General features: G+C 42.7%; 1 protein-coding gene across 1 annotated transcript in view; it reads right to left on the bottom strand.

Annotated features, from left to right (window-relative positions):
• The window catches only part of KIAA1324L (KIAA1324 like), a 102,329-nt gene that overhangs the window by 11,789 nt on the left and 74,664 nt on the right, over positions 1-15,876 (bottom strand). The window contains exons 9-16 of the mRNA XM_032192856.1: positions 12,763-12,943; positions 11,921-12,049; positions 10,867-10,957; positions 8,131-8,233; positions 6,903-7,040; positions 6,404-6,667; positions 5,322-5,495; positions 3,662-3,851 (exon numbers count right to left, since the gene is read on the bottom strand). Of these exons, the coding sequence (XP_032048747.1) occupies positions 3,662-3,851; positions 5,322-5,495; positions 6,404-6,667; positions 6,903-7,040; positions 8,131-8,233; positions 10,867-10,957; positions 11,921-12,049; positions 12,763-12,943 (1,270 nt within the window). The remainder of the gene's footprint in view (positions 1-3,661; positions 3,852-5,321; positions 5,496-6,403; positions 6,668-6,902; positions 7,041-8,130; positions 8,234-10,866; positions 10,958-11,920; positions 12,050-12,762; positions 12,944-15,876) is intronic.

Below are 15,876 nucleotides of genomic sequence, written 5' to 3'. Positions count from 1 at the left end.
GAGGGGCTTCCATTCTGAGAACACACACAGGAATCACTTTGATGATAATTTCTTCTCATCAAAGACATTGCATCTAACACAAAGTAACTTAAATTTGGATCTCAACCCAACAGACAGATACTCGTTACTCACTATACTGGAAGATGATAGCTCCTAGGGACCTTAATATATTCAACGGAGGCAATGAGAGAATATTCCTATTCAATATGCAGAACTGCACAGTTGGCATCCCTAAGTGCCATTTCCCAAAAATAAGAACACTAGAAGCAAAACCAAGTGTGGGAAAAAAAAATGTTATTCCTTGGAAGATATTAATTAGATAGCTAAAAAGCCACAATGACTCTCTCAAGAATGACGATAGTTTTGACTAAGAGTCCACCTTGGATCCAAATAGCAGTAAAGAAGCAATTTAAATAAAAACATTGGCACAAGTTTAATGGAGGGGGAATAGAGAATCAAATAAAACTCTATTTAAATCAAAAGTTATGAGTTACAGAAATATGATAATGGATGCTAAAGACTTCAGGGAAAAGCTTGTGTTTGGCAGCACTAGAAAAATTGTAGGTCTGAGGCTTTTTTAGAAATACTAGAAATAAAATATACCTTATGGATGGGAAAGGCAAACTTCAAGCACTTTAAAATGTAACCATTGTAGTAAAGAAAAAACAGCAGAAGATCTTGATATCTTTTCTCTGTATTAAGAAAAGATCAGGACTGCCTGCTTGCTTTCCAAGACAATGACTGAACACCTCATTCTTCCAGCCCCCTAGCAAAAAAGGATTTTCTCATCTACTTGGGATGCACACTTATAAACTAGCAAACTCACACCTAACAGTGACCAGGCCAATGGGATTTCCCACATACAAATATTTGTCCTTAACAGAGCTTTTAACAATAGTGAAATGCCAGAAAACTGATAGAGAGGGAATATGGTGTAGAAATCCAGGGAGGACAAAACTGAACTAGATGATAAAGTGGCTAACAAATATGATGTGGCAGACTAAATGAAATGGGAAGTGGAAGATGAGTTATAGTTAATGGATTGATACATAATAAGTACCAGTCAACGTGAATTTAAGAGAACAGCTCCTGTTGAACAAATCTGATTTCATTCCTTGAGTGCTGATGAATTTGTTTTCTAAAGAAAATTATGTAAATTTATCAAGTATTTCACTAATTACAACAAGATTTTAATTAAAGAGTTAGTAGTGTAATATCAATTAAGTACACACTCTGGATTAAAAAAATATTTAACTAACCAATTATGAAATTATCTGGCCATGGCAAATTGTCATCAAATATGACACCAGACTTCTCTAGGCAATGACGTTGGAGTCCCAAAACGCATGATGATCATCAGTGATATACAAGTAACTATATAATCACTACTGGTAAAGTGTAGAAAAGACAAAAATTAAGAGGAACAGGAACACAATACAGAGCAACTTCATTCACTTGGTAAGCTGGTCCCACTGAAACTAAACATATCGTAATGCAGCCAGGTGCTGCAAGAGATGAAGGCCAGTCCTGAAGAAGAAAGAACATCCTTTGGATACTATAACTCTGAAAAAGATCTAGAGTGGGCAACAGAACTAAGAAGACATCATGAAATCCCATGAGTTTGGAAGGGCTCCGATATTCAATCCCTGCATGTAATGCAAACATGAAAGTGATTTTCATTCCCTTTATTGTGAATTAAATGCTGGAATAGTATTTCAATCTGATGCCACACTTTAAGAAAATAAATAACAAGTTACAGAGGCTGCAGAAAAAGACTCAGAAAAGTATTCAGATGTTTGAGAGAAATACATGATAGCAAGAGATTTGACAAACTTGGTGTGCTTCGTTTATGAGAAAAGTCGGCAAGACAGGGTGTGATGAGCAGGTGTGAAGAACCAAGTGTACAAAATATTTCTCCAGGAAGGAAAAAGTGGCTGTGAGATGGAAGAAAAATATCAAGAAACAAGTGCTGAAAACTGATGCCAAGCAAACTCAAACAGGAAACAAAGCTGCTTAAAAATAAAATGCAGAGATGCTGTTTGGCCAGTGAGGAAAAAAGAAAAAAAAAAAAAAAAAAAAAAAGAAAATGATAAAGAAATACCTACAACTATGGAAAAGCTTTTATTTCTGGCAGTCTTAAAAGTCCAGGTTGAATGCTCTTCCAAAGATGTGCTTTTGTCAAACACGAGTTTCTGGGCTCAACGCCAGGGAGCAAGTACAAACACTCTGCCTGAAATGGACAGGTGAACAGACTAAATGACTTCATTGTCTGATCTGGCCTTAGACTCTGGGAACTTGTGAGCCAGAACAATGCAAAACATAATGGTGTGCACTGCCCCATGCTGCTCTAAGCCTCCTCTTTCCTCACCTAATTATGTCCCAGCACCATCTTCTTCTGAAATTGCCTAGTGGAGACTTGGCATGGGCAGAAACACTTGGACTAATGGGACTACTACAGTGACTGGTCTTACCCTACACAAGATGGGCAGGAAACATGAAAGAAAATGAGTTCTTTTTAGTTACATTCTCCAGATTTTTGTGCTGAAATTCTGTGCACCATGGGACCCTCAAGACGAAACTTGGGAAGAGTGATTAATACAGGCAAGGAAAACAAAGGATGAGGGTGAGCCCTTACTCTTCTGCTAGTGCCATCAGCTGAACTGAACCAGCAGTAAAAGCAATGGAATTTGTCAAGATCTGCTTCACAGTTCAGAAACAAAGTTTGACCCCGGGGCTGAATCTTGGACTGCTCCCTACTCTGCCCCCATGGTAAAGCAACACTGCTGAGCTGAGAAGGATTTACTCTGCAGTCCTAAATGCAATCCTTTGCAGTGCAGACAACATCCATGACAAGTTTCCTCTCTAAAATACACCCACATATATTAAAGTGGGTCCAGAGGAGACCACAAAGATGATCAGAGGGCTGCAGTACCTCTCCTCTGAATACAGACTAGGAGAGCAGGAGATGTTCAACCTGAAGAAGAGAAGGCTCTGGGGAGACCTCATTGTGGCCTTTTAGTATTTAAAGGGGACTTAAAAAAAAAAGATGGAGGGCAACTTTTTGCACAGGTTGGGACAGGACAAGGGGGGATGGTTTTAAACTAAAAGAGGGGAGATATAGATTGGATGTTAGGAGGAAATTCTTTACTCTGAGGGTGGTGAGGCCCTGGCCCAGGCTGCCCAGAGGAGCTGTGGCTGCCCCATCCCTGGCAGTGCCCAAGGCCAGGCTGGATGGGGCTTGGACAGCCTGGGCTGCTGGGAGGTGCCCCTGCCCACAACAGGGGAGTTGGAACTGGATGGGCTTTAAGGTCCTTTCTCACCCAAGCCATTCTATGATTCTATAATTATCTTCTACAGGACTTCAGAATACAAACATTTGCTCCATGTCAGGTACATCCTAGACATACATCAGGTACATCTTAAACACAGGAGAAGGATGAAAGGGATGTATGTGATAGCTTTCTTTCCCACGTTTTTGGAGCCAAAATACCATAACAAACAGCGGGCTTCCCACAGAAACACACTAAGCATGTGGTCCAGGTGCACATTCAGTTTTCAGGGACTAAAAAGTCTCATTTACGGTGGTTTGGTTTTATTGTTTGTTCTGTTTTGTGATCTAAAGCATTCACTTGCAGCAACATGCAAAGGACAAAGCACATACCTAAGAACCTGTCAGCAAGGCTGTTGGACTGCAGAGCCAGGGCTGTTCGGAAACCCTTGCTGTCTGAAGGAATGATGGTGGACTGACAGACAAAAGCTCCCACGAAGTTGGAAAAATCTTCTGATTCTGCAACCATGTCCTTCAGAGTAACATCTGTGATATTGTCAGTGCAAATAGCCATCTTTTTCCCCTGCAGACAACCAGGAAAAATGGGGAAGCTGTTGGTGGCTGATAGGATGTGGAGAAGTTTGGGAGAAATTGCAAACTTCCTGATTGCAAACTGTATGAGCTTCATTCCTGTGTCTTAGAAACAACTTGATGTTTCTATCACAAGAGAAACAAATTGCAGCATTAAACTGCCACTGTGAAGGCTCCGATTAAGGCCTCGTATAGACTTGGGAACAAGATGTCACCTCTGCTATATGTCTTATCAGAAACCTGTGTACAAAGCACTTTTTTCTGTTTATATTGACAGCACAGTGCTTGCAGAGCATAATAAAATGGCTTGGAAAAAAATTAAAAAACAAAAAACAAAAACAAAAAAAACACATATTGCCTGTAAATAATATACTGTAGAATATCTCTTTATTTGGAGTTTAAACCAGATAAAATATTCTCAAAGCATGAATACGTGAAAAACATAAACTGATACATAGCCTTCAAGGCTGCATTAATGTCACATGTCAAGACCAATGTTAGAATCTCAGAACAGCAGCAGTGAAAGACAAATCAGCAAATTCAGCAGGCCTGACCCTCCAAAATGCCAAGCAAGCAGACTTGGTGCTATGGTTGACAGTACTGTAGTAGTAGGGAAAAATGTTTTGGAAATGAAAACCAGATCCACAGGGGAGTACCTTTGTGGATCTGTTTGTCAACAACTAATTCAGGTGGGTAAATACGTATTTAAGCCCCAAAGAATGCAAAACTCTGTAAAGAAATATGACTACTGACTTGCCTGAGCTTATGCATACCCTTTGGTGTATGGAAAAAAAACTTCAGAACTTTACAGGGAAAAACATTAATGTAAATTGCACGCATTGGCTTTCATGGGGTAATACCCATCACTGCTACTGCTCCAAAATGTCAATGTATGTATGTGACAATATGCTCTGGTATCCTCCAAATCCCAGGGAAAACCCTGACTCAGGGAATCAGGCTGTAATATGCCACAGGAGAAGCAGAAACTGTTCACACTTGTGGACTAAACACATTTTTACACCACTTCAAAAGGCTGCAGACAAAGTCAGCAATGAGCACCTCAGCCACTGGCAAGCCTGACTAGGAGTGTGCAGAGAGCAGGGTGACAAGGGCTGTGCTGACAGCAACATCTCCAGCCAAGTCACAAAGAAGTAAACATATGGAAAGTAGTCCTGAAAGTAACAACTGAAACACTCAGACTCTGAGGATGAACTAAAAGACTGAAGGCATGAGAACAGCCAAAAGGCAAGGATGTGACCGTGTTTTCAATTCTGAGAGTTACTTATACCTTAAGCACTGTCATCTCCGTGCTGGCACATCACATGGCTGCTTATGGCCACCTGACTGGGGACAAGATCCAGAGGAAAGCATTTGCACAGTGATGGTGAGAGCTCAGCTGTGAGGGGAGCCCAGTTTCTGTCTCAGTGTGATCCCCCCAGCCCTCAATGCCCGCAGAGCTCACCTCATTCCCACACAAGCTGATGTTAAAGAAGTGGAAGAACTTGGTCCCACGGGAGGTGAAGCTGGGCCCGCTCATTAATGAGCCCACCTGGCTGAGGTTGCTAAAATCATAATTCAGGCTCTGGTTATCCTTGAAGTATGACACCATGCAGTCACTGAAGCAGGCAGAGTGGTCCTTCAGAGGAGGAGAGGAATACATTAAAAGAGCAGTTATGAACCAGCAGCAAACCATACAGTCAGCAACTGGGAGTTAAAACAAGGAGGCGCAGACAGGACTGCTTTCCTTGATAAGGATGGAGGGGGATTTGTCCTGTTTCTGTGATTCACCTTTCCCCTGGGAAAATTCCCATTCTTGTTTCAGTCCCTTGCAATCACATCTCAGAAGGGCTTTGAAGTTCCTAAGCCTTGACTTTCTGCTGTCCAAGAAAATGCAGTTTCTTGATTTGTTTTGTTGTGGGTGCTTTTAGGATCCCAATGTCCCAGCTTAAAACCCTGTAGATAGACCAGAACCATGGCCTCACTTACACTTGCATCTTGCAAAGGAAACCAAAAATCAGAGCTCAAGAAACGGGGACAGGATATGAACTCAGCTGGAGACAAGAAGAACATGAATGAAACCGAGCTGTTCTTCAAGCCCCTGTGCAGTTCCTTGCCAAAGGATACTGCATGTGATAAACATTTATCAAGGTTTAAGGGCAAGTTCATACAAAACAAATTTGTTACAGGTTCCTAAAGGCACAGAAACATCATGCAGCTGGGTAAGTCCCTAAGTTTAAACCAGCAAGAGTCTGAGACAGTTTTAGGTGAAAGTAATGTATATGTTTGCCCTGTTCTTACACTGTCCCAGTACAGCATTTTGAAAGCTTCTTGGACCATTTTTTTGAGCCAGTGTGGTCAATTTTATCTTATTAAGTGTACAAACCTAAATTAGACTAGGGACATATCTGGAAGAATGGACTTATTGGTTACAATCACAATCCCGTGCTAACAAAGCACATACCTGTAGGAAAGCAGTCAAACTGCCCCTCTGAGTGCTTATATTCCAACCTACCCCTCACTCTGAGACAATCACAGCTTCTGTACCTTGTTGCTCTTGCTGCCAGGCCCGCATGGGATGCAGGCCTCCCTGCCATAGACCTGGTGGATGGACAGGAAGGTGTTGGCCGGACACTCCTTGCACTGGCTGGTCTCCTTCTCGATGTAGTGTCCCGGCGGGCAGGGCACGCAGGATGAGCCTGACTGCTCGGAGACTAGCGCGCAGGCCCGGCAAGAAGAGGAGACTCCATCCACTGCGTTGGTCACCGTGATGGAGTAGATCTTTGCCATGTCGTTGATGAACTGCCTGCTCTGAAATGAGAGCCAAAGAAACCACAGTGGTTCCATCATGCCATTGCATGTGGGCATTGACTTATGCATGCAGCTGCCTTTCAGCGTGGGTGGCTTATCTACAACTGCCTCCCAAGTGATGCTATATGGTGACCCCTTACAAGAAGACTGTGAGCTTTGAGGGAAGGCAAGTGCTCTCACAATGAGTGTCCAAGGAAAGCTGTGATTAAAGGCCTATGTATAAAGAAATACTTACATCTTGGCCCTCATTTATTCTCTGAAATGCCCAGGTAAATGTGAAGGAAGCATTTTTGGAGATGATGTGAGTGTAGGATTGTTTCTCTTTACTTCTTTCCCATGATTCCACCACATTAGTATTTTTTCGATTAATATCCTATAAAACAGAGACAGTTAAATTAAAAAGAAAAAAGTGGGGTTATACTATACTAAACATTAGTATTTTATAATATAGTAATTAATATATATATAAAGGACTTTACAACTGCATTTAACATTTAATAAAGGAGAAAACATATTCATCCTGCTTTTCATCACTGGCAATTTTTCAGCTGAGAATAAGTGTTTATTCAAAAAGATGTTCTTATTCCCACAGCAGTTAATTTAAAGTCCCATGGCAAATTATGAACATTATGAGGACAGATTCAGCACAATGGTTCTTTCAGATTTCAAATTCTGTTTATGTATAAAATACATGGGTACCAGTGTACAGAGAAGGGAAGATTAAAATTCAAAGAAATATTGTAGCTTCTACCACCTTTGGATATCCAGTTTGCTGGTGTCTTTAGTGTAACAGCATCAATACTTATGTGAGAAAAAGAAACGTGCCGTCTATCTTTTTGTTTCTTATTCTCCATCAGCTGTAAATGACCCAGTGGAAGATGGAGTAGATTTCATTAAATTACCACTAAATACAAAAAAAAAAGCACCAGCATCACACTGCAATGGAAGGGGCAAGAGAGTGGTCAGACATTCCATTACCTTCCTCAGCTGATGGATAACAAAAGTAAAAACAATGGCACTTTGTTTTCACAGACAAATGTCTGCTGTACTACAGATTCTCCAGGTCACTGGCAGGACCAAGACTAAATTTCCAAAGTTGCCTTCTCCCATCCCTCTGTCCTATTCCCTGACTTGCAATGCTTTTGAACTTCTGGGGGAAAACCTGACCACACAAGAGCCACTGAGAGTTTTAACAGGGGAAGTTCGGCTCTTTGATGTCAAATGATGTCTTTTAAAATTAAACAGACAACCAAGAATGGCTCACAATTCAAGCGGTGGAGGAACTCTGCTAGATCATTAATTAAATCCTTTCTGCAAGGGCACTGCAGATACTAAAATAATGTCATGCTTAATCTTAGTCATGATAAACCAAGTGCAACTAATCACGCCAATGTAGAGGTATTAAAGTGACATGTGGAATACCAGGCTCAGTCGTCAGTCATGGAGAGAGAGGTCTCACTTACCGCCATAAAGTACAGCACACAGTCTGCTGAACAGATGGTCTCAAAAATAAAAGTAATCCGTCCTAGTTCTGACCCAGTTGCTCCTGTCACTGATGTCGGTGGTCTATTTAACAGAGACGGAATGAAACATTTACAAGGTGCTCTCCAGACATGCAATAGTCAATCCTCCCAATTGCTTTTTGTACAGCAGAGAAACCACTGAAATCCTGTCACATAAAACCTGCCCTTGCAGAACCACAGAGACCAGGTCTGCACAGCAGCTCTGCACTGAGTATTGGGCACAGCAGGATTATTTTTAAGGGTTTGACTTCTTTATGGTACAGTTCCCTCCCTACAATCAATACCCAAATTTGAAGGTATCAGTAGGGAATCTCATCACTTAAATCTGTTACATAGGAGTAGCTTTAAGTGATTTGCACTGATTCATTTGAATCTACATTTCACCGCTAGAAGATGCATTCAGGAGTTTCATGCAAACCATGAAATATTCAGAGTGTTCCCTTGCTAAGTATTAAATGCTTAAAAATACCCTTGACTCCCCCAAGCACTCAGCAGCAGGGACCACTTTGGAGAATCCCCTGTGACTACAGCAGAGAAATACTAGGAAACACCTGCAATGGAAATGACTGCAGCTCAGAAATGACTGCAGTGGAGCAATGCTGGGACACACTGAGCTTTCCATGGATATATTCCTTGCTTCTCTTTTATTTTCATTGTTCTTTGGCCATACTGTGAAATAAAAAGCAGGGTTTGCTCATCTGATATAAGAAATCACAACCCCACTCAGCTGAGATACAGCAAAGGGAAGGTGAGGTGCGTTTTGCCATACCTTATTCATCTTAATCATAGAATCATAAAATCATCTAGGTAGGAAAAGACCTTCAAGATCACCAAGTCCAACAATCAACGTGACCTACTGAGTCCCATCTCTAAACCATGTCCCTCAGTGCCACATCCATACGTCTCTTAAATACCTCCAGGGATGGAGACTTCACCATGTCCCTGGGCAGCCTATTCCAATGCTTGACCACCCTCTTTATGAAGAAATTCTTCCTAACATCCAATCCAAACCTTTTCTGGAGCAACTTGAAGCCATTGCACCATGTCCTGTCATTTGTCACCTGAAAAAAGAAACCAACACCCTTCTTGCTGCAATCTCCTTGCAGGTACTCGGAGACAGCAATAAGGTCTCCCCTTCAGCCTCATCTCCATATTAAACAATCCCAATTCCCTCACTCACTCCTTATAACTCATTTTCTAGTGCTTTTGCCAGCTCTGTTACTCTTCTCTGCACATGATCAAGCAACTCAATTTCCTTCTCATATTGAGGGTCCCAAAGCCGAACACAATATTTGAGGTGCAATATGTAACAATATAATAATAATATAAATAATAATATAAATAATATTTGATACTGGGTCTGAGCTACGAGTCTAAGCTCACTCTTCTGAAAAAGAAGAGACACAAGCACAAGGTAATTCATCCTATCTGAGGATCCATGAGAGGTGGGATGTCCTGTTTTCCCAAGGTTCCTGCATCTCTCCATTGGCTCTAGGGCAAGCACAGACTGTACAGGCTGTCTGGAGCTGCAGTGCAAAGTCACATGGGACCCATATCCACTCCATGGCATGTTTAAGTTGGTTAATTTGGGATGATTTAGAAACAGAGGGATATCTTTTCTCCGTTTCCAGACAACCGACCAGCTGGCATCTCAGACTCAAGCAAACACTACTGAAAACCAAAGTCTTACAGAATTGTCTGCTGCTATGGAATGACTGGAGACACAGGACTAAATCTAAGTTCTTTCTTGTCTCATTCATGAGATCTTTCACAGTAGAAATGCCATCCAGGGGGACCTTTACAAGTTTGAGGTGAGCCTGTGCGAACCTCATGAGGTTCAACAAGGCCAAGGGCAAAACCCTGCACCTGGGCCGGGACAATCCCAAACCCAAATCGAGGCTGGGTAGGGAATGGATGGAGAGCAGCCCTGAGGAGAAGGCATGGTGGTGGATGAGAAGCCCAACATGAGCCAGCAATGTGTGCCTGCAGCCCAGAAAGCCAACCGTGTGCTGGGCTGCACCAACACAGCGTGGGCAGCAGGGCAGGGAGGGGATTGTCCCCCTCTGCTCTGCTCTCCTCAGCCCCCACCTGGAGCCTGCGTTCAGCTCTGGGCCCAGCACAAGTACATGGATGGATCAGAGCGATCCAGAGGAGGCCACGAGGATGCTCAGAGGCTGGAGCCCCTCTGCTGTGGAGCCAGGCTGAGGGAGCTGGGGATGTTCAGCCTGGAGAAGAGAAGGCTCCGGGGAGACCTCCCAGTGGGCTGCCAGGGCCTGAAGGGGCTGCAGGAAAGCTGGGGAGGGACTCTATGTCAGGAGGTATGGTGGTACAACAAGAGGAGTGGCTTTAAACTAAAAGAGGGGAGATTTAGATTGGATATAAGGAAGAAATTCTTCACTCAGAGGGCAGTAAGGCCCTGTCCCAGGCTGCCCAGAGGAGCTGTGGCTGCCCCATCCCCGGGAGTGCCCAAGGCCAGGCTGGATGGGGCTTTGGGCAGCCTGGGCTCATGGGTGGCACTGGGTGGGCTTTAAGGTCCCTTCCAACCAAAACCATTCTTGGATTCTATGATCTTTACACTTCAGAAAGGAAAACTCTGTTCATTCTAGAGGTAATGTGAACTAGGTGTAAGAGGCAGAGGTAAATGAGAAATAAATGGAAAAAAATCCTGTTCCTTACTTAAATCCTGGGATGTGCAGGTTCAAGATAAGGTAGTCATTATCAGAGCCTCCTGCCCCACTCTGGATGTGGTCACCAGCCACCTCCCAACCTTCATGGGACAAAAAAGAACAGGTTTTCAAAATGGTTCATTGGTCATACAGAAAAATATATATATATATATATATTCTGTGTTACCATATGTTTTTAAACAGTTCAGTGCATTACTACCAGATGTCTGGTATAAGCTGTAGAACAGTATAATAACACTTTTGAAAGAAAAAAAAAAATAGTAACTGCATTAATTGCTGACTTCATAAGCAAATGTCAGCTTGGAATCATTTAACATTTCCTAACCTGTGCCAATCTTCCCATCAGAAGGAATGATCCATCTGATCTCTTCCAGCTTTAAAACTCAATCAGTCAATCAATCTGTGCATTAAACGTTAAGCATATACTTCAGTGCACCTCTCTAAATGTAGAATTCAAAGTTTGAGTTACATCAACCTGCCAGGCAGATCACATGGAGGGAAATCTCTCAGCAAAGGCTGGAGGTGAGAGAAGTCCTGAATGGGATCATTTTCACAAGTGAGCTGTGACTGCTCTCTGCTGCTATTTTAGTAAATACGCAGAGAGATAGCTCTGAGAGCTGAATGAACAAAGACCACAAACTTTAATTAAGTTTTCCAAAAGAGTTATGTGTGTCTTTGAAAGTCATAGTTACCACAAAACATGAACAGAGAGAAATTAGAGAGAATTCAAACTGTTTTTTTTTTTTATCAACAGGGCTATTCAGATGCATCAAAGTATATGGTGGGATGTCTTTAGCTCAGAACTTCATGTCAGCTGTATCTCCTGCCCTCTTCTGGTATAAAAAATGTTTTATTTCCTCTTTGTGATATTTAATGACACTGCTTCCTGCAGGAATTATCAAGCTTGGTAAAATAAAAGAAAAGAGGGAGAAACTCTTTGTGATTCACAGCAAAGAGCATGTTCATTTTGATGAGTGCTCCATCACAACAGTGACCAGCACAGGATAAAGACAAGCATGTAACAGTACAGGGCGTTGGCTCACCATTCATCCCGTCACACTTTGAGTTGCCAACATTAAAGCAAGAAGTCTTCATGTTGCTTGGCAGAATGTTCCACCACTTGTACTCAAAGCCAAGAGCTGGTTCAGTCCCAGCAGGGCAGGCTTTGCACTCTACAGTGAGAGAGAGTAGGAAAATGAAATAATGCAGTGAAACTACATCTCAAATAATAATCTAAGAATATAATTAACTTATTTATAATCAAATAGTCAAAGACATATGGGGACCAGAAGAGTGTAAATGAGACTAGCATTTTATAAATCGCAGATCATAACTTCACAGTAAGTGAACTGCAACTGATCCCCCAAGCTGTATTTCCTTTTTAGTGGCTTCAGTTTAAAGGTTGACCCTACTTGTGGTAAATGCAAGTCCCCTCAAAATTCTGTAGGTGACCACTGGGTCAACACACCTCAGAACCAATGAAACATAATTTAAGCTGGAAGTTGTTGGCAGAGTGCTCATCTGACAGTGCTTGAAATGAGATTTGCACAGGGAAGAGCTTGGCATGGACAAAAATATAGATGAAAAAGAATTACTGACTGTAAAAGTTCTGATTCCCTTCTCAGAAACCATTAAAATTCCCCCTAGGATGTTTATACCAGCCAAGAAATGCATCCAGAACACAGCAGGTCAATGTAGAGTAGCAATCCCTGATAAGAAAAGACTTCAGAGGGAAAACAGATATTCAATACCCTCTCTCCAATGGTGTTTACTGAGAATTTTATACCAAACGAATTCCAGCTTATAATGATGCGTCTTTAAATTCAGCCACATGCAAACAGACAACTGTTTCTGGGGACACAAGCAGTTTTTTGTGGACTCTTACCCTGTGTACCATCTGAAAACGTGCCCTGTGGGCAAGGAGTACAGGAAGACGAGGCATTGCTGTAAAAGCCAGGATTGCAGGGTGGACAATCCTTCCTCTCTCCAGAAGGAGGTAGGGTCAATGCATCAGGGAGATCCTCTCTGCAGATCTTGGGTTCAATCCACTTGTACATGATCTGAGTCTGAAAGGAGAAGACACTGAGCTCACATGACGTGTTAGGCAGCTTTAGGGCTAGATGCACATATCAAAGTCTCCTTTGTATATTAAATGAGGGTATTCCCAACATTTTATGCCAAATATGAACCTTGCACACTGGAACAATAAAGGAAAAGGCAAAACAGGAAAACAGAAGTGACTGGGCTCACAGGCAATTCCAAGATGTCAGGTCTTAAAGAGCAAAGCAAAAATATGAGCTTAAAACAACTACTACAGTTCATTGCTATTTATCTAGTTTTCCCACACAATTACTATTTATCTAATGGATTTTCCCACAAAAATGTTTCTGAGGAACACCAGATTAAGAATTCTAATAACTCCACAAGGAATCTCTGCATTTTGACCATACTTACCTTACATATTACTTCTCAACTATAAAATCCCTTTATCTGAAAGGTATCTTATCAGAGAATGTCACAAGCTTTGCATTTTCTCCACACTGGTCTATTCTTTGCAAATATCTAAAGTTCTCATGGGTCATTTCCACCTACTGAGCAAATTCCAGGAACACACAGGAACAGTCCCAACTCTTCTCCAAACCCACCACGCTGCATAAGGAGTAATTTACAAACACAAACATGAGTGAGTCCTTAACGTTACCGTATACAGAGGTATTGCCTTTCCACCATCACCTTTCTTGAAGGCAACACAAGTTTTCAGGAAGAGGCTGAGACAGATCACCTGCAGAGTCAGGTCTCAAATTTTCATCTGCCTTTAGGTCTATCCTTCATGGGGTTTAATATCTCAAAAGGAAAATTAGCTGAGCTTCAGAGAAATCCAATTGCTAAGACAATAACCTGGCCAGAGCTCCCACTCTGGATTCTTCCACCCTTTGATCCCAGCAGTGCAATCAGGGGTCCTTGAGACCAGAGGCATGAGTACAGAGTTTGGTGGAGGAGATTTTAGCTTCTGAATTTGATCCTTGCTATCAGGGCATATGCCGCTGCCACCATGGGTGTTGAGCTGCTTGTGCTCAAGGCTAGCCCTCTGATAACACAGACCTGCTCAAGAAGTATTGACCAGCTTTAAAGCTGTTCAAAAAAATAAAGTAAAAAAGGTTGAAGAAGCCTATGCACAGGCTCCTGGGAGCTGCAATTAAACTGAGGATATTACCTGTGGTCTCTGCCTGAGCTGTGTTACAACCACGTCCATGCCAGTCCATGTACCCTGCTGATCCATATCCTGACCATTCCTCGTGGACTTGATGTTCCAGCCTGACATCTGTCCTACCTCATCACTATGGATTTATTTGGCAGCATTGACTGAATCTGGCTGCTGGTGCTGGATCTGCATTGATCACTTTGCTCAGGTACAATGGGACTGCTCCTTCTGTCAGAGTGACATCTCTCTCTGCACCCTTTGCTGTACTCCTCAGCTCCCATCTCCTCAACCCTTGTTGATCAGCCTGCCCAAACACTTACAGGATTTCCTGAAGTATTGCTGTCTACTTTAGCAGCATCAAGGGTACACAGCATTTAAAATAAAAAGGATCAGAAGCTAGCAAAGTGCCTGTGTGGTTGCCCAGAGCCCAAACACACCATACACACTCAGGTAATCCTACTGTGGCTGAGCAGAAAGAAAGGGGTCAGAGTGCCCACTGCTACAAAAGTGAGGGTTTCTAAGGCTGGGGCTGAAGCAACCAGCCTGGGATTTTTAAAGCAGAAGGTGAGTGAAAATCAATAGGAGTCAAGTGCTTAAATCTCCCAAATCCACTTTACACATGAAGTGGGGACAGCAGGAGGCAGACAACAATCTGATGTCCAGTGAAAAACCTGTCTGATTTTAGTAAGTCATGGATCAATACACCTTTAGGCTGGTGCTTTTCAGCCACTGTTCACCTGCAGATTGGCTGCAGAGTCAGGTCCTCTGATTGAACTGCGTCAGTTGGAGAAAAGGCTGGGGAGCACTGCAAACTTTGACTGATTTCCAGAGATGCCAAGCACCAAGCAGACCTGAATATTCAGCCAGTATCTGTGCATTAATGACATGTTCTTATTCCAACCAGAAGATTCAGTACCTGGGGGTGTAAGAGTGAATACTGCTGCTAATTCCTCAAGTCCTTGCAAGAAGTTAACAGAGCAAGAATTAGCAAGACAAGAACAGGTTGTGCAGCCTGCTAGCTCTGGGACTAAATTCACTGATGCTCTCCTTATTAAAGCACTCAGTCTCTCAGTTGCATTTTGGAACCAGACAATGAGGAGATCTCAAAATAGTCCACCCTGCCAACAAGTATTAGGCCATCAACCCATGGGTGCTACAGATTTTGTCTTCTTGCTGTCCCAATCAGTTCTAAGAGATAGGAAAGGGAAGAAAAGAGGCAAAACAGGCCTGACCACATGCCCATCCACCTCTAAGCTTCACATCCCAATAAGTGGGAGTTACTTCACCAAATTCCACCATGTGACTGCTGGGACTAAGAGCAGGAGAGCTCCAAATTCAGGCTGCTCCACCCAGAGATCCTCCTATGAGAGACTCAGTAGACCTAAGACCCCTGGGTGAAACAACCCACTGAGAGGTCAGGCTTTTGGGGGCATGAGACAAGCATATTATATGCAGTTAGGCTCTGCTGCAGTACATGCACTCCCAGGCTATATCTATACTGTTATTTAAACAGATCATAGACTCTTCGTTTACACTAAAACCAAGGGGCATGGCACATATCAAACACTCTTCCACCCAAAATGGGTGTAGTCACATCCAGTGCTCCTGTGCTATGCCAGCACCTGAATTATGCCAGGGCATTGCTGGGACAGGGCACACTGGCACAAGCCAAACATTTGCCAGGAAAGATTGCTCAAGACAGAACAGTAAGGTGTATTCTGGGACAGCACTTCGGCCTGTGCTCCAACGCTGATTTTTTGTATGAGCACAGAGGCAGCATCAAGGACCCAGTAAGAA

Source organism: Aythya fuligula, chromosome 1, assembly GCF_009819795.1.
Source record: "Aythya fuligula isolate bAytFul2 chromosome 1, bAytFul2.pri, whole genome shotgun sequence".
NCBI classification, from domain to species: domain Eukaryota; kingdom Metazoa; phylum Chordata; class Aves; order Anseriformes; family Anatidae; genus Aythya; species Aythya fuligula.
This window is presented reverse-complemented; position numbering and strand designations above follow the sequence as displayed.